The sequence below is a fragment of the Lepisma saccharinum genome, chromosome 8, assembly GCF_977018435.1.
Source record: "Lepisma saccharinum chromosome 8, izLepSacc3.1, whole genome shotgun sequence".
Taxonomy (NCBI): Eukaryota; Metazoa; Arthropoda; class Insecta; order Zygentoma; family Lepismatidae; genus Lepisma; species Lepisma saccharinum.
Window position 1 is genome coordinate 51,694,710 of NC_139236.1, and position 25,333 is coordinate 51,720,042.

The following is a 25,333-nucleotide window of genomic DNA, read 5'->3' on the forward strand; positions in this document are numbered from 1 at the left end:
TCCGTGGATTTTCGGTTCTTCTGCTTTTCTTTTCCTCTCCTCTATTGGTACTTTCGATACATATTTGAGACACTAAGCCACATCTGGTTAATGTCTCATGGATATAGTGCATCAAGATTGTTACGGCGTTCCAGAAACAACATGATTTACAATTAAGGTTTATGTGCTAGTAGTGCAATAAAGTAAAATACATATATATTTAACAGTATATTAGAACAGTGAAATCTCAGTTATACGTTTTATGGGGGACAGAAGGAAAAGAACATATTATTGAAAGATAATTAAAATGGTAAAATTAAGTGCACAAAGAAAGAATAGGAGTACTACTACATATACACCAAAGTTTGCTGTATTGCACTGATCTGTTCTAAATTGTTATTGTAAATTCACGAAATCACGAGAAATAGACAGTGAAGGCACCGATAGGGTGGAAGGGGTGCAAGCAAGGTTTACCCTCTTCCTTGCTTTTGCAGCAGTCTCATTCATTCACCATGGGACCTAGAGCTCATGCCTTATGATCGGGGAACAAACACACTATTGTTAAAACTATACTCACTAAATGCTGCTTTCTTTAGGGTTCTAAAAGTGTGGCTCAGGTGTCTTTGTTCTCCCTCCCTCCACAAAAACGTATGTGGACAATTGAGAATATGGCTCAATCACCATTCACACTTTTTTACAGACGCTTTTACGTAATCCTTCCTAGTATACGGGTGAGGAAGGGGGGAGGACTTGCTTGGCAAACTTTCCTTTCTTCTTGTTTGCCCGGAAAGAAGTAAGAAGAACTTGCCAACACCAGTTATCCGATATTGGTTTAACATCGAGTAAAAAGAAGTCAATAATCTCTCATAGAGATTATTAACAAGTGCTTTATCCTTTTTTTTTTTTTTTTTTTTTTTCGCTTCTAGCGCTGGCCCTATGGACGCTGCATGACAAAGACTCTATGAGGATATGTAATGCTTGTGCTGCAATTTTGGAAAAATCATAAGGAATTTTATTCTAGCGTTGGCCTTATTGACGCTGGATTGACCAAATTTTGAGAGAACCACAACAAAAAACCACTCTATGAGGATATATAATGCTCGTGCCATAACTTTGAAAAGAAAGGAAAAAAACAACTGAAATTATGGCGTTCGGCAATTTGCGTAATTTTAGAATTCCGCTTCTAGCGTTGGCCCTATGGCCTCTGGATGGACCAGATTTTGAGAGAAGCATGACAAAATACTGCTCTATGAGGACATGTAATGCTCCTGCTACAACTTTGAAAAGAAATAAGAAAAATAAAACTGGAAATTTTGCGTAATTAAGGAATTTCGTTTCCAGCGTCGGTTCTGTGGATGCTAGATGGACCAAATTTTGATGGGAGCAGGACAAAGACCACTCTTAAGAGGATATTTAATGCTTGTGCTGCAAATTTGAAAAAACCCCGATGAAATTACAGCATTCGGAAACTTTGCTTCTAGCATCAGCTCTATGGTCGCTCGATGGACCAAATTTTGAGGGAAGCATGACAAAATACTGCTCTATGAGGATATGTAATGCCCCTGCTGCAACTTTGGAAAAATAATGGAAATTACGTCATTCAGAAATTTTGTGTAATAATGGAAAAAAAAATCAAACTTCGGGCTTTTGCCCCTGCTTTTCCCCCCTGGACCCTTGATTGTCTGATGTTTCTTAAAATGTAGCAGTTATAGCATTTTACCTTCAATTTATCCCATGGCAATAAAAGGGAAACAAAGTGCTTCTTTCAAATGGCACTTGCAGAAAGAAAATGCACCTTTCTTCAGAACCATTCACACGGTAAAACTAAGTCACAGTGTTCAATAATTTGTTTATCTGCGATTTCGTTTTGCATAAAAAACAAGGTTCTGCAACTTCTTTGTCTTCAACAACCATATTGTCTTTAAATATGACAGTAATAAGACACAGCAAACCCCCCCTCCCCCCCTTGCAGGCAGCTGTTGACCTACTCTCCCATTCTTTAGTTTGCTTGTAATGTTTATGACAGGCTGGGTAGTGTGGTGCCAGTGATTTGTCTGAAGCTTGAAAGATATCACTGACTTGCCCAAGGCAATGCAAAGAACAAAAGCAGGATACTTTAGCACAGATAATCTGGTTCAAGGGAGTATTGCCCATTCCATGCCCTCCAATGCAAGCGACAAAAATAGAATTCCTAGTCAAGAGCCTGGTTCTGTGGTTGCAGCTAATAAGAATACCTGTATGGGAAGGGGTGGCAGATGTTATTATCACAGGAAATCTTGAACTATAAGAGCATCATTCATTCCAGCAAGCACAAGTAAAGACGTATAACAAGTATTTTTCTTGTTGGGACCAAACTCCTTGAACATAACTGTAAAAATCGTATAACTGAAATATAATAGTAATTGGCAGGGTATGCCAGAAAAAAAAGTACTATCACGAAAAGTATAATTGCGACTTCGCTGTAATAGAACAATATTGTAATTAGTACAGTCAAATTAGGCATTTTTGGAGGCAAACCTGGACATACAAAAAATGAAACTAAACGTGTTGGAGCATGTAGTACTACTTGAGGTGTATTTCTCACAAGATGTCCCAAGGAATTCCGTTGCGGGTTTCGGAGATATGACATCATCAATATGGCCACCGTCAGAATTTGTATTGCAATACTTTTTAATGCATATAAAACTTCTCACAGGATAGAGATAAAACCTTCGTTTCAGCACCAAATGAAAGAAAATCGATTGGGCAATTTATCGAACAAAGTATATTATACATACTGGACACATGTCTGAAATATATTAACAAAAATTGAAAAAATTAGATTTTTCATTACCTGTTTTAACATTTTCTTCGTAAATTACTTAATAATTATAAAGTACTATTGAACAATTTGACATTATAAGTGTAGAGCGTTTTAAGTACTTTACAACAGTACCTGGCTCTTTTCTCTACCATTAACTATAAGGGAGTTATTGGAATTAATGTAGTGGATCTTTGTTAGCTGATATACAGCCCTACTAGTGCGGTTGAAATGTATGGAAACGTGTTAGATTATTTCACTTCTGGCAGAGAACATGCCCTTTGGGGAGGGCATAGTACGTTCATTCCTGAATGTAAAATTCTCAAGCCCACAAGATAATGACATCATCAAAATGGCAGCCATGATGAATATTTCCATTTCTGAACCCTGTTACTTCGTTACAGTTATTTATCATTCATGGTATCTTATTTTCATGCAAGTTGCAGTTTAAAACTCTATTATGAAACTAAGAAATTTCAAAGTGACTTTCACCCATCCATCCAAAGAACTCCTCAATCATCTGACCCGGAAACAGCCCAACCTGATGATAATGCTAGTTTTAAAAATGTCCATCTTTCTTACCCCACGAGTTTGGAAATGAATGATTTCTTATATTTTCGCCCAGCCTTTGCACGGTACTTACACGTCTTCAAGAAGTTTCGTTCCAGCTTTCATTAGCCCTTGCCTTTGATCTTGTCAATCATCTGCTTCCCCATAGGGTGTGGTTTTTCAAGCATTTCTCGGAAAAACTCCATGCAGAACCACTTCTGCTGGCCTACAACATTTCACAAGGAAGAGTGGACGAACTATTAAAAGGACAAATGTTGCTTTTAGCCGCGGGTTTAGCGACTCAAAAACAATGGTATTGGAGGGTATCGGTGGATAAATTATAATTGATACTTACCGATACTGATACCACTGGTATCGGCTATCGGTATCAGCTCAGCCCTAGTTTTATGGTTAGTGGTTAATTCCTGAGTTGAGTCCGTTCTAGAGAGTCTCTTGGAGATTTTTGGTTAAGTGGGTGGTCTCATCCTCTGTCCTTCATCTGAAGCCTGCATTTAAGTCAACACAAGTTACCTATTCTTGTAGTGGACCCTTCCATGGTTCCTAGTCTTAGCTTTGGTGTCCATCCAATGGGTTGGGTTGTTGATGTCGTTGATTCAGTATCCTTCATGATCATCTGGGAAGTTCTTGGTTGATAGGGGTTTGAATAGATGATTGCGGGTGTTTCTGGTTTAGAATTTGCAGTATTCCTCGTTAGATACGAGGTCTGCCAGGGAATTTAGGATTTGAAAGTCCTTTTTTCGAACGGATAAGTATCAAAGTTTGGGAGAATTCGGGAATTGGTTGAGGGACAGTGGAATACTTTGTGCTCAGGTGTGTCCTCGATATTATCACAGGATTTGCATAATTCGTTCTACCTTTGATTAAACTGACACAGACGTTGCTCATGAAGGCCATGTCCAGTTAAGAAGTGGATTAATCATCTTGACGGTAGGAAACGACTCATTTTGAGTCGTTCTAAAATGTTTGGAATGAAGGACCATTCTTCTTGCCATTCTTGTACGATCATTCTGTTGATTTCTGCCACAGTGAGCATAATCTCCTAGTAATTCGCGAATTTTGTCTTCTTTGCCCTTACAAGGCTAATTCAATATATAACAGGAAATATGTGTAACAAATATTTATTACTAGCACCAAAAGAACTACAGTAGTATGTTTCAACATAGTCCCCTCCTACTTCAATGAACCTACGCCAGCGGTTCATGAGGGCACTGATTCCACAGGAAAAGAAAAAAAATTGGACGTGTGTGTAACCACGCATGCACCGCTGACTGGACATCGTCGTCATTCTGGAACCTCGATCCACTTAGTGCATCTTTCAGTGGGCCAAAGGTGTGGAAATTGGAAGGTGCGAGATTGGGCAAATATGTAGGGTGGGGTAAGCACTCAGGTCCTCGATGGTAGACAATGTGACATTGGCAGTGTTTGGTCTCGCATTGTCATGGATCAAAAGCACACCAGTGGACACCAGATGCCATCGTTTCTGCAGAATGGCTGTTTCAGTTTTTCACGGAAAAGGTTGGAGTAGGCGGTACTGTTTACATTATGGCCTCTGGGCATGTAATGTTCAAGAATTGCCCTCCCTCGTGTTCCCAAAACAAAGTTCAAAACAAACGCTGGTTCTCCCGTATCAGGTCCTTCACTTGAGCAATGTTGATTTCCGTGACTGCAGTGACAGAGTGACCTGGACGCGGAGAATCTTCAACACTATTTATGCCCTGTTTGAATTTCTCAGCTCAATTGTACACTTGTGAACGACTCATACACTTGTCACCGTACTGAACTGTCATGCGGCGATGAATTTCTATCGGTTTCATGCCTTCACTCAAAAATCTTATGACACTTCGCTGCTCCAGCTTGGAGCACCCCTGTTAGGGTGGTGCCATCTTGTGTAACTGTTTCCCAGCATTCCGTGCACGAGGCAGCATAGGCGTGCACAGACCCTCTGATTAGGGGGAGGGGTCAAAAGCCTTGATGAAAGTTCAGTCGGGAAAGAAAAACCTAATTTTATCTCACTATTTTAAGTTTTATTGCATCGATGGGTGTGTGTGTCTGTGTATGCACCCCCATATATATATATGCGTTGGAAACAAACTTTGTTAACACCCTGTGTGTGTGTAACTTCTACATGAAGTTTTGTGTTTGATTTCAGTTGTAGAATCACCTCCTAAGCGTTGGAAACAAACTTTCTATGGGGAGAGATGAAACGCCTCGTATAGGAAATACCTGTCGTGTCTGCCGAGGATTTCGTTGTACCCATTAATGTCGCCCAAGCGACGCTAGCAGACACCGCGGGGTTGTTTGGTCGCACTTGACAATCGTTGATTCGGTGTTGTCATCTCTGCCTGGAAGTTAATGGCAGACAGTTTGAACATCGTCTGTGATGTGGTTCCCTCGGCACCTCCACTCTGCACATAGTGAACATGTAGACACATATGCAACCTAGCGCACCACCACCACCATCTTTGTTTTTCTACGTAATGGTGAAGTCCACTACAGATATTCGCTTTCTTCTTGGTTGTCAGTTTCCACATATCACTTTCCGTGGATAACACATCTCGCTAAACCCTTCCCTACCCCCATGACTTCAACAGACCCATTCGCTTTCTTCGGGGAATCCCTTGCGCATCAACTTCACACATCTGACATGTGCTTTTTTGAATAGAGCATGCCGCATTTCTTTGTGGAACGCCCTTCGCTGCGGTCATATGGTTGGCCATTGTGCCACTATTTCCTTTGTAAACATAACTTTCCCACTTCAATAACTCCGAATGGGTGCAGTTTTCGGCATTTCGTCACATGTACTTTTGTGTTTGTTTTTCAGTTGTAGAATCACCTCCCAAGCATTGGAAACGAATTTTAGTAACACCCTGTATGTATGTGTGTGTGTGTGTGTGTGTGTGTGTGTGTGTGTGTGTGTGTGTGTATATAGGTTGAAGAAGAAAGATCGGCGTTACTTCGCTTAGTAACGCCGATCTTTCTTCTTCAACTTGAAAATGCGACATAGATCGCGAAATATAGAATAATTTCTCTTCGTGTGGTAAGTGTTTACTGTCTCCTTCATCATTAGTGTTTATCTGCCCTTCTGGCACCTTTTCTGATCCTATTCCTGTGTTTATATATATATAATACTTAGATAACCAATTCATCCGCCCCATAACAAACCAACAGAAAAATCAAATAAATTGTCTCAAATGTGCGCTCCTTTTCCTCCAAACAATATTTAATATTTCATGCATTTAAGAGAAAACCGTTTAGCAGCAGTTACTTCTCTCACTGGTAATTTACAATGCATTACAGACAACAAATTGGAGGCGAGAGAATTTTCATATCCAAATTTTTGCATATAAATTTTCAAGGAGCATCATGGCATTCTGTTTTAAAATTTTTTCATTTAGATTTACTGCATCCAGAGCCAACTCCCGCTAACTCCTAGCTACAGCTCTGAACTTGACAAGACCCCAAGAAAAGCAGATATTGCAAGCGAAGCGAGAAAGAATATTTTACGAAATGTAGTTTTATTTGTATAAAATTTGAAATCGAGGGGGCAATTGCAGTTCTGTGCCCCCCCCTTTGCAGGTGCTCTGGGCCATCTGGAAGAAATAATGCAAGAAAGACTTGAAAACTAATTCCATCTTGAGTATCATTTTGTTCTGCTAGTCTTGCTTTCCTTTACTTCCATGTTTGCCCCCTAAAATTGATTTTGCCCGAGGTTGGGGGCAATATCCACTGCCCCCCTGAGATTGTGGCACTGCACTCCCTCCCCCGTAGTTGAACTTTCATCGGCTTGAAAATAATTCATTTTCTTTAAGAGTATCATATTGTTTAATAACGGTGATAAGATTCCTCTATACTAAATTTCTAGGTGAAAGTATGATAATATATTAACATGGACGTGTGGAAGGGGGGGTGCAAGGATGGCCACATCTCCCCCCCTAGAAAACAAATGTCAACCTAAAAGTATATTTTCACATGTATAATTTGACTTCATTCATAATAATTTACATGAATTATTATAAGGATGCAGGAATGCAATAATTTCAAATTCAAGAGGTGTTTTTTGAGGGGGCAACACTATTAACGGTAAAAATTTTACCCCATGTTAAAATACCTTGCTTGTCCCTCCGTGGAAAACATTTGCGGACGTCCATGATTAAGGCCCCCCCGGTGTGCACGCCTATGCAAGGCAGGTGTGCCAGCTCCAGCTATGAGCTATGAATAGCTTACAGATGCCTTCACAAAAAAAACATAACAATCATCGTCATATTTTAGATATTTTATACTATTTTTCCGGTTATTTATTGAATGAACCTGTATTTGCAGGAAGTTTGCCTGATAATTTTATCGAACCGTTGCAGACCCGTGATTACAAGTAGGGCCATAGTTGACATTGTGAGGAATGCACCTGTGAATCTCAGGATTACTTTCCTTTGTGAGCATCTCAGTTTCTTTTTATGTGTGTGTTTATACTGTGAGCCCAGGTTAGGAGCCACATGAAATTATTGAGTTGTAAATAGAAATTATGTAAGTTTTGATAAGATGAATTGGTAATTTAAATTTTGAAGATCCAATCGTTGTAAGTGAGTTGATTGTAGCTTCTGCTTGTTTGGGTTATTTTAGAGATGTATATGGTAAAGTGCATCCTTCTTGTAGGAGTACTCTGAGGTACTTCGCTTCTGTGGCACGTTTTTTTTGTATTCCCTTTGAGTTTAATAGTGGGATTTCTATTCTCTTTCAAGGTCCCCTTTAGTATTATGTAATTAGTTTTATTTGGGGCAAAAATAGTTAATTTTACAGAGCCTCACCAATCAGATATTGTATTAATTGCCAATGTTGATTTTGCCTCAATTTCCTGCATGGATTTGCCCAATACCAGAATGACTATATAGTCTGCTTAGGCAATTTGTTGTCGAGCTCAGGAATATTGTTGATCTTGGAAAGGGCTGGTTCCAAAGCTCCGGGCCTAAGATGGATCCTTGGGGGCCCCTTTTTGTGATGAGCTTAGAAGTTTCAAATCTTGTACATTTGATTTTGGCAGTTCTTTTGGTACAGTAATTTCTGATCAGTCAGTAATGGCGTATTGATATATTGGTTTCCAAATAAATTTGCTGATAATTGTATGAATCGGAAGTCATAAACAGCTATGCTTAACTTCCATTTGTCGTTTTTTCATTGAGCTTCAGTAAAATGAAAGTAAAGAATTAGCTCTACATAGTGTTGAAGGAGTATAGTGTTGTGGTGATCTAGTGAGTAGGGCATGTGACTTCCATGCGGAGGACCTGGGTTTGATTCCCAGAGTGGGTGATCTAAGGTCAGAATTTTCTGGCCTTGTCCCTGCATAAAGCGGCTCTGTGGCTCAAATAAATAGGTACCTGGGAACAATCCTAAAGAGTAAAGGCAGCCGGAGAGTTTTATTGATCACATCACTTCCAAATAGGCCGAGATTGAAGATTGTGTGCTTCCCATAACTCTGCATCTTCCGATATATGCGTCATGACATGATGTGATGTGCACAGGTACTCTTTTTTGTTATTCTGTTTTTTACATGACAGCAAAAAATCAGACAAACCAGGGTTGGCTCGATAGCTCAGTTGGTAGGGATTCAGGTTCAAGCCCTGGTCGAGTGCATTTTTTGCTAAAATTTCTGCATCAACCACATCTGTTTCTCTTCATCCATCTTCGTCTTATCTTACCCTAATTTATCCTCTTCATCGAGATTTGCCAAATATAGCAGAAAGAAGATGTAGAATAAAATAAGTCTGCGATAGAACAGTGAAATTAAACATTTGAAGTACAAATGCAAGACGTGTGTTTTATTTGTGTCTCATATACTTTTTGCACCAGAAAAGAAATAATAATATCAATTTTGTTCTTTTTCTTTTGCAGAACTGATTTGGCCTGTTTTGATGGTCTTAGTGAAACAATAGTCAATGTAGGATTAGTGAAGCCCAAGCCTGATGTATTCCAAAGTTTTGTTAAATATTTACTTGTTCTGTGTACCACATCTGAAATAATATTTTTGGGTGTGACATTTACAGTATCAAGTGAGGGTAAGTTTTTCTTTAGTATTAATTAATAATCAGTCAGTTCATTATCTCATTTTGAAAGATCAATGTTCAACATATCGTCTAGTAACCAATGTTCTTCCCTTATTATTTAGCTAAATTCATATTCAGAACAAATGATATTGATCAGGTGAGTTCTGAGTAAGGTTCCAGCACTCTTGTGTGTGACACTTATCTTCAAAAATTGAAGTGCAAAAAATGATCACGAAGTCATCAAACTACTGTTACCACGTCATCAAGGAGTCAGTAGCTATCCATGGGAAATAGCATTATCTCAGTAAGGGCACTTTAGTTGGATCCAGTCTGACTTTTGATAGTCGATGCAAGCTACAGCTATTGAATACACAGCATCCAATTGGCCTGCTACCTATGCTGGCATCTTCTGATACAAAATACAGGGTGGGAAATAACCTTTTGCTAGGGGTCTGCTGGAAAAAGTAACAACAATTAAGAAATTATGGTAATACCAAATGTTTACTATGACAATTGTGGTTACAAAAACAAAATTAAAAGTTAGTTCACGACAAAGCACCTTGCTTCAAGGCAAATGCTACCCAAGACCTTCTTCGGCGAAGTGGCATTGACTTCTTCAGCAGTTCTGAATGGCCGGGTGCATCACCGGACCTGAATGCAGCGGTACACTTTGGGGCTATTCTGAAGGACGCAGTTGAGTCCTTGATGATAGTGGAACGTGGACCAAACCGCTATTGCCGGGCAACACTCCATCTGGAACAAGTCCTCCGTGACAAGGAATGGAATACGGGCTTGTTTGCGAATCTTCTGAGCTCCTACCCTGATCGTCTTCGTGCTGTGAGGGAAGCAAGCGGCGGACATACTAACTTTTAATTTTGTTTTTGTAACCACATTTGTCGTAGTAAATATTTTGTATTACCATAATTTCTTAATTGTTGTTACATTTTACTGTGGACCCCTAGCAAAAGGTTATTTCCCACCCTGTACACATATACCAGGTTGACTCTTCTCTGCTTTTCAATCCCTGAAGATGCTGTCTCGATAGCTGAATATGGTCTCATCACTGAAGATCCTGGGGTCTGGTCCCAGACTGAGCATGGATGTTCTTGGTGATGGCATGAGTGCCCCTTCATCTATTTCATATTATCACCACTCATCCTCGTCAACACAATTGGCCAAAAATGGAAGAAATCTAAAGCTAAGTAGTAAATAACAATCCCTGAAGATGAGAGTGGCATTGCCTCTTGAAAACTCAGAAGCCTCACCTGGTCAGTGTCCTCAGAAACTCTTCATAATTATACTTGAATAATTGAACTTTACAAACACAATAATATGGATTTCAACAGGAACCAAAATTCTGTTTGAAAAAGAACATGTAAGATATATTCATGGTGTCATGTGGTAAACATGGCGATAATAGAGAATGGAAAATGTTTTTCTGTTTCTGCTCTGCTTATGTTACTCTTACAACCAATTAATTTTAAAAGACAGCTGCCTTCATTAACATGAGTTATGCCATCTGTATCCTGCACAACACCACTTCCATTTCAGATGGCCTAACCTATGTTCATGAAAGCAGTGGACCTTCAAAATTATTGGGTTGCAAGAATAAGAAGACTGTGACTTTCCCTTATGATGTAGGAGATAGTTCACTAATTTCTATATTCCGTACAATTGAGCAATAGAATTTGGATAATTTATTTGTAAGACATGAAATTATAAATGAATTTTGAAAATAAAGTAACCATTTTACTATAAGTCTCATAATTACTTCTAGCTTAGTTTTAGATATTACTAATGTGTGAAGCCAAATAGACTTTCGTTTTTGCAAACTAATGCAGAAATAATGGAAAATGTGCCATACCCTGCTAACGTTTTATTACATATTGACAGGAGTTCTTCAGGAGCTGCATTTGCTGCCAGATCCATTGTTTGTTGTACCCACTGATGGGGTTGTTGTTGTTACAATTGCTTGCACTCAATCCGGAAGAGTGTTTTTTGGTGGTAAAGATGGATGTCTCTATGAAATACATTACCAGGCGAGTACAGTTTCCTTATCCTTGCTATGTATTTATTATATTCTGTGCATTTAGTTCAAGGTCCTGAAGAAAATGTTTTGTTCATAATTTCTACTGTTACTTTATATCAGATTAAATAGAAGAAGAGCAGTTAAGTGACAAGGCAACCATTATAATAAAAGTAACATGTGATCACAATTGATAGCAGTTTTTTATGTATTTTTCAGGGGTCTGTGGCCACAACATTTATAATGTGGAATGTGTAATATCCAATTAAAAATTAGAGTAAGATAAATAAAGTTCATGTTTGTGAAAATGTATAATCCAAGGAGGTAAAATCAGGATTCTATTGCATTTTGGAATTTCAAATGTACAACTGAGGCTCCTTTCCACAGCAAACTTCATTTCTTGAAAGAAGTGTGTAATAATAAAAAAGGTTATATTGAAAGAAATTAGCATATAATTGAAATTTATAGTGTAAATTTTTCCAGGGGAGTTATGATCAAAAATAATATGTTCCTATATATACTTCAAATACATCTTACGCTGTAGCATCATGTAACACCACCATCATCATATTTAGCAAGGTTCCAAACATGACTGTGACATTTTGGTGAAGTTTGGTGACTAATGCATACCATTTAAGCACCAAAGCTGTCAACTTAGCCACTAAATGTGATTCATTAGTAATCAGCCAGATGCCAATTATGGCTGAACCGAAACCAATATATCGGTATCAGAAAGTATTGATTGATTTTTTTTAACTGATACCCGCAGATAGATACTTTTCCGGTATTCCGTAAATATAAAAGCAAAAAATCGGTACAAAAACAGTCAATTTCGGGTTCAAAAGCGGTAAATAAAATAAAATTTCTCTGTTATAGCTGTGAAAAAGTGGTATATAAAATGACATTTTGGTTTTAAAAAATGTTAATATAATCCCAAATTTGATTTAAAAACTGCACTTACTACCCAAACTAAACAAATCCCTTCTAATAGCACATTTATGTTATTACCAAAATATTAAGTTTATTCCTGTATAAAGGGGTCCATTTTTGCTGCTCAAATATTTACAGCAGAATTAGTCAATTTCCCATGAATAGCATAACTTGTAGGATAATTGTGACTTCAGAAAGTGTCACATCGGTAAATAAACTCTAGATTTCGTGTTTAAGAGTATATTTCGCATTTTGCAGATCATTTCACATTATTTCGTGCCAAAACTGAATAGGAAAATACACCTCACACCTTTCAGAAACATGAAAAATTAACATTACAATGTGTTATTTCACATTTCGTATTTTTGTCAAAAACGAAATATGCATGCCTCTACTCATAAGTAAACATAAAATAATTCATGCTCCTGATAAAACAGCTGGATGTATGTAAATTTTCCATGTTTCTAAGAAACAATTGCATAGGTGAAAAAAAATGACAGTCTGACTAGTGAGGAGCGAAACATTTGCAAATGCCAATTTCAAACACTTGTATTTTAATGTGTATATCTACTTTATTTCACAGACACAGGTTAGTTGGTTTGGCAAAAGATGGAAAAAATACAACCATTCAACAGGTGCACTGTCGTTCCTCATTCCATCCTTTTTGAACATGGCATTTTATGAAGAGGATCCTATCGTTCAAATTGATGTGGACAACAGTAGGAATATACTGTACACTCGGAGTGAGAAGGGTACGCTTGAGGTGTACTATTTAGGCCAGAAAGGAGTCAGTACTAGCAGAGTAGCAAGTCTTTCTCAGACTGCAATTGTACATTATGCAGTGCATTTCGTTAGGTAAATATTTGTGATTATTGGTTCAAGTTCTTGTTGTTGAATGACAAGTATCCAGGAAATTATGGAAAATTTTGCATTAAGATTGTGTGGCAAAAGTTATTTCGTAAGTGACAATGACAACCATTTTAACATGATTAGCATATTGTACAGGAGAAGTTCCATGCTTCCACGTTAACATATGTAATTAGTTTTCCTGTTAATTTTGAAGGACCACTGCCTTCATTCAAGTAGATTACGGCATCTACGACATCATAGATGCTGTAACCTTCATTAATAAAGGCAGCGGCGGCCCTTCGAAATTAATAGGATATCTAATTAAAATTACAATGTGGAAATACAGAACTTCACTTGTGCAATATTAGAACCTGGTTTACTGTACCAACCATGAATTCTCAAACATAGTTAATATAATTCTATTACTTGGAAAATTGTAAAAATTTACTATTCCTTATATGTTTATAAACAGCATGTGGATTATTTCACATACTTCCGGTTTTGTATGATCAGGTCTCTGGTGTAGGAAGTACGAGGGTCGTTCAAAGAAAAAGTTTTTTTTTTTTTTTTTGGATAAAGTATGAGTCCGATAAATGAAATGAAACTAGCAATGTGTTCTTTCGTCTTTCCTCTACATTTACACACGTGCAGGCTATCGCGCATGCGCGGCACGTGGTTAGCATGGGTCATGTAGTGAGAAACGTGCCCTGGCCATAAGGAGTAGCGAGTCTTGGTGGAACAACGTGTTTTTTTTTTTTTTTGTTTTTTTTTGGCGGTGTGGAGTAAAGAAGAGATTCGTTCTGTGATCCGGCATGAGTGGGCAAATGATCTTGCTCCTATCGACATCCACAGGAAGCTGCTTGTTGTTTATGGAGAGACTGTAATGTCAGTGTCAGTCAGGTTTCATCGCGTTAGGTCCCACGACAACTCACTGCAGAACATCTCACAACGTGTATGACATGTTGCCTGGATTCTCTGACCCGGTACCACATTGGAATGGAAACAGCCGTGAAAAGTGTTCTTCGTTCCCTGGACCCCGAATTTTTTGAAGATTGCTTTCAAAAACTTGTGCAACGATGGGACAACTGCTTGTGCCACCTTGGAAATTATGTTGAAAAGTGAGAAAGGACCATGCTACTTGCTGCAACTTGATTTTTTCTGTAACTTAAGAAATAAATATTTTGCAACAGGGAAACTTTTTCCTTGAATGACCCTCATATATTACATAGTTTGTTGGAGCAATTTCAAAATTGTTAATTTTTTTAAATATATATGTTAGGGCTTAGCCGATACCACTTTGAACCCATGCCAATACTGTTGCTTGAAAATTGTGATAATAATGAAATGTTGATCAAAATATTGATTAATATTAGTGTGTTTGTTTTCCACTCTAATTATGTGCATCAATTTACCAATATGTTTGCTTTAAAATACTCAATAAGTACATCAGAACATTAAATTAGATGTTATGTTATCACAAAATTCAGTTTTTTTCACACAAAACTGGTACAAAACAACTTCTAATTTTGCGTAATTTTCTGGATAATTGTACTCCACAAAAGTGTCACGTGCCATCTTTGTGGAGCCCGTAAAAGACTAGAATGCTGGAAACGTATCAGTCGATATCGGTAAATGAATTCAACTGATACTCTCCGATGCTGATACATCGCTACTATATCCATGTGTAATATGTCTTTTTATTTTCAGGACAATTGAGAGCCAGAATTTCAAACCAATCGTTAGCATTTCGGCCATAGAAGCAAGAGAGTCACTTTATCTTAACCTTGTTGCGGTAGCGCAATCTGGAGTTCGGATGTACTTTACAACTTCATCTATATCGAGTCCAAGCCTTCAACCTTATACATTACAGTTGTGTCACGTGAGACTTCCACCTGGCTTTGCAGCTAATGCACCAGCCCACAGACCAAACAATGTGCATTCAGCTCACTACAGAAAAGGGAACTTGATTCTTGTCACAGCTCCGGGGGGAGGCAATGACATTCTGTGGTGCCTAAGTAGTGATCCTTATCCATTCTTGTCATTTATTTGTGAAGTGCAGACTGTGATGCCGTTGGACGGGGTTTGCTGGGCTGTTGCTGAAGAGCCTCCAGAGGATTCGTTGTTGCTCACTGAGAAGAACATGCTACAGATTATGAACCCAGTTCAACAGCCTACCATGCCCGAACCACCATTAGTTGTGTCACAGCACATGACACCTCCAAGGAGATATGTGCTGCTTACAGCTCAGGTATGTTTGTTAACAGATGCTTGCAGAGCCTATTAATACTACATTAAAGCATACAAAATATATTCATATGCACACTTTTCATTCCTTCTTGTGATTTTTTGTTAGTTTTGTGACCTTCGATGTGATGCTTCTAGACACATACTGTTATGTGTGTGTGGGTAACAAAAGTTGTGCCAGCATTTTTAAGAATAAATGATGTATGGAAATACATAGTTGCCACTTTTATTGGTTCTGGCACTTAATTTTTTCTTAAACACAATTTTCCACTGTTTCAGTCTTTTTCAGGTGAGATACGTAACAAGAATGATGAATCTGATGTTGGGATGGTCACAAGTTGGTTTTAATTCCAACTTCTTTTCTTTCTTCTTTGACTTCTAGATGTAATCGACAAGGGCAAATCAAAAAGTCTTTGCGCCTAACTATTTATTGCCAGATTACAAACAATAAAAGAGAAACAAGATATACACAATCTTCTACGTACTTTTTGCTATTTTTCCACATAATCACCACACCTGTTGAGGCACTTGTCCCACCATACCATAAGTTTTGTAATGCCCGTTGCATAGAAGGTGACCGGCTGATTACGGAATCAACGACTAACAACGTTCTGCACTTCGGTGTCGTTCGTGAACCTCTGTCATGCCAGGAACTTCTTCAATGGACCAAAAAGATGGTAATCACTGGGGGCTAGGTCTGACTGAAGTTTGACGATTGTTTTTTTTTGCCACGTGTGGTTTTGCGTTGTCATGGAGGAAGACCACATTGCTTACTTTACGAACCCCCTGACGCTTTTTCCTAATGGCTGTTCGCAGATGGGAGAGTGTGCGACAGTAGCTTGTCCCCATACACTGGCTCCATTTCCCTGTGGATATTTTTCCTTTGCTCCATAAAAAACTAATAACACTTCGCTGCTTATATGGCGTGGACTTCCTGAACACTCCGGCCATCTTTGCCAACTGATAACAGCGCCGTGCCATGGAAGAAATCGGAAGTTAAAATAGGGCCGTTCCAAGAAAAGCCTACTGCATCGCTTGTATATCTCGCTTTTGTAATAACACTTATAACAAGCTAGAAAAAATTTAGGCACAAAGACTTTTTGATTTGCCCTCGTATGTTGTAATATTACAAATTTCTTGTCAAACAACAAAGGTTGGAAACAAAATTTATGTGTATAAAGTTGAACCTGATTTATACATATGTCAAGGTGAAGAGAAAATAATACGTGTAATTGAGAATTACTTACAAATCAAATTTAGATACCATGTCATATCATTATTAAAATACTGTAATTGTATCTATTTTGAGGAACAAGATATACATAATACAGGCTATTTCCATCATAAGATGGTAAATACGGAGAAACTAGTACTCACTTTTATCCGCGAAGCTGTTTTTTCTTATTATTTTTTCGATTAATTTCAGTGGCCACTGCCACCATCCTCGTTGGAACTTGCTGCACTGTTGCTTGGCGTGCGTCTTTTGTTCGTAGTTCTCTGGCTGCTGCTAGGTGCACTGTGCATCTTGGTGTGTCGTCTGCTATATCCAGGCGATAAATGCTGTAGTAGGGGAATCCAAGTGTGGTGCGCTTGCCCCCTATCGATGTTTAGTTCGTGCGGGAAGTGCATTATGGCGTGCGTTTCCTTGATTTTGGTGTCTATGAGCGTGTCCTGCAAATCTTGGAAAACCAAAAAACTAGGTCTCTGCGCAACAAACTTCACCACTTGGGAGGAACATGGCCGAGTGAGAATACAATCAACCCAGATGGCGGACATGGAAAAAACATCATAAATCTGTCGAATCTCTCGATCCCCAACAAATTCAAAGAACTCCTTGCCTACGGTGATAAGTTTAATGTACAAAACAGTAAGCCACCCACCCTCGACCTCATATGTGCGGCAGAAAAAGCAGCTTGTTTTGCCCCCAAACCCCAAGATTCGGAAAACATCAGAACGTCAGCAGCCGGAATTTTTCAAAAAGTGATGACCAACAGTGAAACTAGGAAACCTAATCCAGTGCACCAAGAAATCTCTTCTGCCCTCTCCGAGTTTGGCAAATGGCTGAACACCAATGATGTTTGGTGTCTAAAGTCTGACAAAACAAAAGTGATTACTCTACAAAAGTGATAGACAAACTAAACAGTGACTCGTACAGTGCCATCAAAAAAGACCCCACAGACAGGTACAATAGAATTGTGAAAAATGCAGTGAAATCTAGTGCCATACTTAGTGAGCAAGACCACAAATTCCTCCTCAACCCCCACCCTTCACCTGCCATTGCCTATGGCATTCCTAAAACTCATAAACCTGGAATCCCCATGCACCTTATAATAGCTGGCTTCAATTACCCCACGGTCCACCTAACAAACTGGCTAAAAAACAAAATATCTCAATTCAACCACAAGCTAACATACATGTTCTGCAACAGTGTCGATGCTAAAAATCTGGTAACTTCAATAGTGCAAGCTGACAGTGCAAAATTAGCCAGCATTGACATAGTAGACATGTACAGTTCAATCCCCATAGACCTAGCACTGCGTTCAGTTGAAAGATGGCTGACAACTAACAGAATCCCTGCCCTAGAGGTACAAGAGATAACCAGGCTATTGGAAGTTTGTCTAAAACACAATTACTTTCAGTTTGAGGATAAATTCTACAATCAGTCCGAGGGCCTTGCGATGGGCAACCCCCTATCAGCTCCTTTAGCCAACATCGTCATGCACCTGGCTGAAAAAGAGATACTCCACACTCCAGAACTACAATACATCCAATATGGAAGGTACGCGGACGACACAATAGTCGTATACAAAAAGACAGAGGAACTCAACCTTCTAGTTAACAAGCTAAATAGCATCCACCCCAGGCTCAGCTTCACCGTAGAACAGGAAAAACTTGGTAAAATCAACTTCCTGGACATCACCATCAGCCGTGCACTTAACAAATTCACAACCACCGTTTACAGAAAACCGGATGCAGGCAACCAGTACATACATGCTCTCTCTAGCCATCCCCCTAAGCAAAAAGCCAATGTGTGGCTGAACTTTTATCAAAGAGCCTTCTCCTACTGTGGCAAGGAAGAGGATCTATGAGAGTAGATAGCCACCATCACTGAAATAGCCCTGAAGCATGGCTACACTGAATCACAACTTTCCACTTGGTGCAGTAAAGCGGAAATACAGGTCAGACACCCTAACCTACCACAATCAACCCATCCACAAGCAACCCAGCCGCAATCAACCCCCAGCGACCAATATAAATGGTTTGCCTTCCCCTACCATCCCACCACTTCCAACCGCATAGCCAAAGCCCTTCTCCCATATAGCATCAAAATAGCGCACAAACCCAATTCCAAAATAACTGATAAATTGAACAAGCACAAAAGGTACTTCCTCTCCCCCCTTGACAACCCAGGTGTATACGATGCAGAGTGTGAGTGCAAGGCTCATTATATCGGCAGGTCCATCAGATCTGTCAATGAAAGAATCCAACAGCACCTAGCGGATGTGAAAAAAGCCCAACCCAGTACCGGTTTTGCTAAACATATCAAATACAATAGCCATAAAATTCAAAAGGTCCAGGTCAAACACACTGCCCACACACTCATAGACACCAAAATCAAGGAAAGCTGCACGCCATAATGCACTTCCCGCACGAACTAAACATCGATAGCGGGCAAGCGCACCACACTTGGATTCCCCTACTACAGCAGTTATCGCCTGGATATAGCAGACGACACACCAAGATGCACAGTGCACCTAGCGGCAGCCAGAGAACTACGAACAAAAGACGCACACCAAGCAACAGTGCAGCAAGTTCCAACGAGGATGGTGGCAGTGGCCACTGAAATTATTCGAAAAAATAAGAAGAAAAAACAGCTTCGCGGATAAAAGTGAGTACTAGATTCTCCGTATTTATATACTACCGCGTCTCTCTTTTCCCAATTATGAATAAGATGGTAAATTAACGAATCTAGAAGTTTGATTTTTAAGTTTTATGGGGATTAGGAACCACTTCCCGTATAAATTTTACTTTCTGGTCAAGCATGTAACTTTTTGTCTTATCTGTTCTCCATGACTGACCAGTAGCAACTGAAATGAAACGTTGTTCTGTTTTTATTACAGAACAACAGACATCAGCTATTGGCATCTTTTTAATGCGTGTACTTTCGTATTGTGATTACGTACAAAAAAAAAAAAGAAAAATGTGTCTCATGTTCTGAACAACTGCAGCAATTTTTTCTGCTCTGATTTCTGCTTGCCTTCTCTGTGGCACCACTTTGCTGCACTCGTCTTTCTTGCAACTTGAGACTGACACCCCCCATGCCTGCTCATACTGTTTTGTATTTGAAACTCTGCATGTGTTTTCGTAACGACAAGAAATGTATACTTCTGTGACATAGTTGTAGCTTGGTTACATACAAATCAACTGTATTTTATGAAAATTAGTTATGTATAACACTGAATTATGTATAAATGCATTACGTACAAATAAGGTTTAATTAACCAGTTTTTAAATTTTATATTTTGCCAGGACTACAGTAATTTACGTATAAAACAAAGTTACACTGAACTGAGTTGCATGTAAAGCAGTCTCAACTGTATTATGTATTAAATTTCTGGTTCAAGTATTGAAACTGTACATTCTAGTAAAGATTACCATGCTAGATGTACTGGTTCTGCATGTTTGTTTGTGTTAGTAATATTTTCATATATTCTTTAATTAAAACAAATAAACCTGGCACATTTTTTTTTTACAGGGTTCTCATATCATTACTATTTTGAGACCTATAGACTTGCTTAGGCAGCTTTTGGTGGAAAACCGAGGACCAGATACAGAAGTTGTTAAGACTTATTTCAAAAATCAAAAGGAAGAACAAGCTTGTGCAACAAGTCTTGCACTTGCTTGCATGGAACACAATCACAATATACAGGTATTACATTGAACAAAGCACTTCGCACAGTTTTATCTTTGACTCTGTGTTTGCAACATGACCCAGGTATTTGCATTAATTTTTAATGTTTTGTTTGCTGATTTTATTGTTTTTTCATGCATCATAGAAAAGTCAGTGCTAGGTACGTGAATGGAACCTTGATTGTGCATTCGTCATGGCCACGTGTGGCTAAAGTACTTACGATGCAGAAAAATTCGTAATCTAGAAAAAATTGTCTTCAGACCATAAAGATAAAAGAAAAATGTAAAATATGTGAACATAAAGTTGTTCATGTTACAGGGAATAAACAACGCGGTTGATAATGTAAGACGTAAGCAAGTTACTAAAGAGATATCTGCGAAACTTACTTGTAAATGTTCTATTAATTGGATGGTGGCAGAGGCCACCGAAATTAATAGAACATTTACAAGTAAGTTTCGCGGATATCTCTTTAGTAACTTGCTTACGGCTTATATATATAAAATTGTTGTTACCATATTCTCATAGGGGCTCCCCGATGGCACAGTGGTAATGCTGATATTTTGTAATGAAGGGGTTTCGGTTCAATACCCGGTGGATGTGTGTAATGGTTAGGATTCCACTTTAAACTGTAGGTCCAGTCCCAATTAGCCTTTCTGTGCATAAAGTGAACTCAAACTCAAACCATATTCTCATGTGGTGGATTCAGTTTTGGTGTGTCATGGTAATATGTGACCCTTTAAAATAAAATAATGATGTAAAACACCACATTATTCTTTTGAATTTCTCTGCAGTTTAAAACAGGCAGGCAGACACTTTCTAATCAGTGTTAAAGTCAAAGAATACTAAAAGTACAGTCTGTGTTAATGCAACTGTTCCACTCTGTCAGAGAAGTAATAGACTGAAAAATCCCACTAGGGAGTCCTTGGAATCTGCCAAATATTAAATATTTATTTAGCTGGTCAGGGGGATAGGTTAATACATGTAATATAGGCATACTGGATTCAATAAAATTACCAAAAATTCATGAATCTGGTATATCTATAAATGGTTTATAATTTTGTGCAAATTATTGCCAATGTGTTCTTATAGTTATCAATATAAAGACATAAAACATATATCCACTCTCTCCCTAGCCTTCTTAAACCCGAAGGTTCATGGCTGCAGCAACACAGGCCTTCCATCTGTCCCTATCTTGAGCAAGTTCTATATACTCTTTTCCATCCATACCGATTTCCCTTAGGTCCATCACAACGTTGTCCCTCCATCTTCGTCTTGGCCTTCCTACAGGACTCTTACCATCAGGTTTCCCAACAAGAATCCTGTACACTCCTCTTTCCTCTCCCATTCGTGCCACATGGCCTGCCCACCTAAGTCTTAAAACATATATCCTGATTCTGTAAATTAAAAGTATTAAGTACACTTTTTCTACTTAAAGGCAAAACCCACTGTAGTCGCTTCCTTTCAAATATCTCCACAATATTCCTAATTCATAAAAAAAATTTACACCTGCTTAGCATTCCTTCTAGAGCATATCTTCACATGGTTTGCTTTAGCTGTTGTCTGGATTTCTGTGATATTAAGTATGCTTACGTTGGGACAAAATTGTCACAGATATGTAGACAACAGTGAATTTAGCATATTTCAGAGAGCTCTCAAAAGGAGAGGAATTTTTGAAAATTTATTTTCCGGAGCAGGCCAAAGGTCTGGCATGGCCTTGAGTTTAATGAATGTTCTTGCAGGAATATTTTGTTTTTCATATCTGTTGCACTTTTTTAGCATCTGTTACAAAATTCATGTGGTTCAACCTATCAGAATATTCTGCCATGATGCACAAAAAAATCATAGCAAGATAGAGAGATAATGGCAGCACTCTTAGGAGAAGTGAAATTTGTACATTTTACCTCCCACTAATGAAAGTTAAAAAGAACAAGATGAAAGTATAATTTTACACAAAAAATCATATTCAGCACATCCTAGATCCACAACAATAGACCAAAGTGAATGAAATATGTGTGATATTTTCAAGTAATTTTGAAGATTGGAGATCTTCTCCTGGATCCCTAAGTGTCGCATCCCAGAAAAAGAATCAGTTCTTTTGTACATATACAGTCAAACCCCGATTTTACGTTTTTCAGGGGCCCGTAAATAAAAAACTTAAAATGCGGGAAAGCATAAGGGAGGGGTGAAACTCAAGAGTCAGTAAGAAATGACTACACAATCGACTTTTAGGGGTATATTATGTCAAAAATTGTTTAATAACAGGATAGAAGTATGATTATGAATTTCTAAGGAAAAAAGCAAGACCTGCTGTGAAAGTCAATGACAGATTAACGGGACGCACTTTCGTAGGGTAGGGACGGTGGATGACTTCTTCTAACTGCCTCCTATTAGGTCCAGTTGATGCATTTAATTGTGTGGGATCTTCATTTACTCTGTAAACTGGTAATTATTTGCTAGTTTTTGAAGTCCTGGGTAATTGGAGGGGTAGGTGATCATTTATAGCTGGACGTCAAGCATCTTTATATACTGCAATCAAAGTATCCTGAAGACATGGAGAATGGTTCAGATTCTACTTTGAGCTGCGTATGTATCCAGTCCCGATCAGCCCAACAGCATGAAGTGAACAAAACAAGCTTTGTCAGTGTTACACATTTTTAGACGTCGCAAGAAATTATCAGTGACGAAAGGTGGAATGGGGTTACGTATACTTTTTATAGTAGTCAGCCCTCACTTTGCCATCTTTTCCTGCCTATGACGTTCTCATTTTTTTCTTTCAGAAATACTGGCCAAAAGGGGGGGGGGGGGTTATGACCCCCATCCCCACCCCCTTGGGCATGCCACTGAGTGTTATTTACATCCATATTAATCGACGATTTATTATTAGATTTAGGAAGTCTTCTGGAGGGCAAACGTCCCTTCCAATAGTTACTCTGTAAATACAGTCAACTCTCGATTCTACGACCCCGGGTATAACGACCCCCTCGAAGTAACGACCCTTTTCCCGGGAACCGTGAAAAATTTAGAAAAAAGTTGAAAAATTGAAGGAAATCGGCCGAAAAATGCATTGTTTTTTTCCCCACTCATTTCCTTCACGAGCGCTCTACCGCTCACAATTGGGTCTGAACTAAAAATAGACACCACCACACCATGCTTGAGTGATATCCAATAGCACTTGACCTCTGCCCCCCCTCCCTCAAGTGCACCAATGTTACCCGACGGCCGCTACCCAACGTGCCAGGCTTGTTTTGCAACGCTTTCTCTTGGATACGCGAGAAGAGAAGATCGAATGTGCTTGGATGTTATTTTAAATCGTGACTTGTTTCCTTGTCCTAAGAGCTGCTGAAAACTCGCAGGTGAGGGGGTGGGGGAGCAGCCCGAAATGACTGCTTGACTTGCAGTCTTTGCCAATGTGTATGGCAGGTCAAGCTCTTTCATCAATAAATACACCACCTTGAGAGATAAGATCGCAGGAATGTGCCAAAATACAGATGCGTGGCACCTGGAAGTCTGGCCCATCTGTCCAGCTCTGACCTAGATTTCAGTAGGTTCCCGTGAGTGAGCAACTCTCGACCTTGTAGCCGACAACTTCCAGTAACCGCTTTAATTCAAAACGTGTTCTTTGTTCCCTGCAACACTTCATAAAAAAGCGAAACTGTTAGAGATAATCAAAGTCACATAGGCGAACTAAAGATCGTCAACCCGCTTAATGCGTTGTCATCCAGGTTTCCACAAAAGTTTACTTCGATCTTACGTGCATCATAACTCCCGTTTCCCACTTCATACGTTTTCCTAATTGTGTCGTAATTTCTGCCAAAAAAGTGTTCCGTTGGCTGACTGACTTCTCCCCTTTTTCCTGTCATCAAAGGGGGGAGGGGCGATTTTTTTGCTCGTGTGCGCACACGGGCTGAATACAGGCGAGGGTGGAAGTGGCCCTCTTCCTTTAACGTCTAAAATGGGGCAACCAGTTCTGGATATATTCTTGAAAACGAACAAAAACAGAATAAAAAAATTAACCCTACCCCCTTTTCCCAGCTTATTCTCCGCCACTGGTGTGCACGGCACCTCCCCCCCTTTTCCCAGCTTATTCTCCGCCACTGGTGTGCACGGCACCTCCCCCCCTTTTCCCAGCTTATTCTCCGCCACTGGTGTGCACGGCAATGTTGATAATTGCAGAATTCAGGTCTTTTTTTATGCTGTTGTCTGCATAGGAAATATTACCCATATTATTGTCTGTTGCATGGTAAAATGTGAAGCAAGGGACATTTCTTTCTTTACACTACTGTTAAAAGTTCCGTCTTCGACAGTTGCGTTATCTTTGAAATGCTGGGATTTTTCTCTTCCGCCACCTGTTGCTCGAATTTCCAGCCGGTCTCCTTTGTTTTTACGATGCAGCTGGCAGTGTTTTGTCTAGCGTCTGCAAAGCTTTTGCTTGCCGATAACAGCAATGACTCATCCAGCGCGAAGGAAGAAGGAAAAAGTTATTGTTTTGAATCTCGCAAAGCTGTTTTCATTTGACAATAACGAAATTCGATCTCCAGAAAGGAAAACAAGAGTTAAAACAACTTCATGTTCTGCGCCTTCTGATAAGCAAAACTGTAAATTTAATTCACATCCGCTTTTCTTCAGAACCATTCATGTGAAGAAAAAAAAAAGTGCTCAATGTAGGAATGGTCGCTGAGATGGATTAAAAAGACATTCAGGGGGAAAACTTTTGGAGGAGTGGGTGTTTGACATCGGGAATACTTCTAAATCCAACATTAAATCATCGATTAATGTGAGAGTAAATAACGATCTACCATTTTGATATGTAAAAGTGCGCAGTTTCATAAAGCTTGTTCATTTTATGCTGATGGGCTAATCGGGACTAAATATACAGTTTAAAGTGAAATTCAATTCCAAACGTAAATGACTTTCGACTGGGACGCTGTTTAATGACGTGTCCTAGAATACGCATTGGGTGAAGACAGATCGCAAGTTGCACGTTTCCT

At 39.1% G+C, this 25,333-nt stretch overlaps 1 protein-coding gene across 1 annotated transcript in view; it reads left to right on the forward strand.

The window, feature by feature from the left end:
• The window catches only part of LOC145991776 (nuclear pore complex protein Nup155-like), a 108,626-nt gene that overhangs the window by 31,331 nt on the left and 51,962 nt on the right, over nucleotides 1–25,333 (forward strand). The window contains exons 3-7 of the mRNA XM_083127827.1: nucleotides 9,233–9,396; nucleotides 11,278–11,423; nucleotides 12,924–13,195; nucleotides 14,897–15,437; nucleotides 20,190–20,363. Coding sequence (XP_082983953.1) covers nucleotides 9,233–9,396; nucleotides 11,278–11,423; nucleotides 12,924–13,195; nucleotides 14,897–15,437; nucleotides 20,190–20,363 — 1,297 coding nt within the window. The remainder of the gene's footprint in view (nucleotides 1–9,232; nucleotides 9,397–11,277; nucleotides 11,424–12,923; nucleotides 13,196–14,896; nucleotides 15,438–20,189; nucleotides 20,364–25,333) is intronic.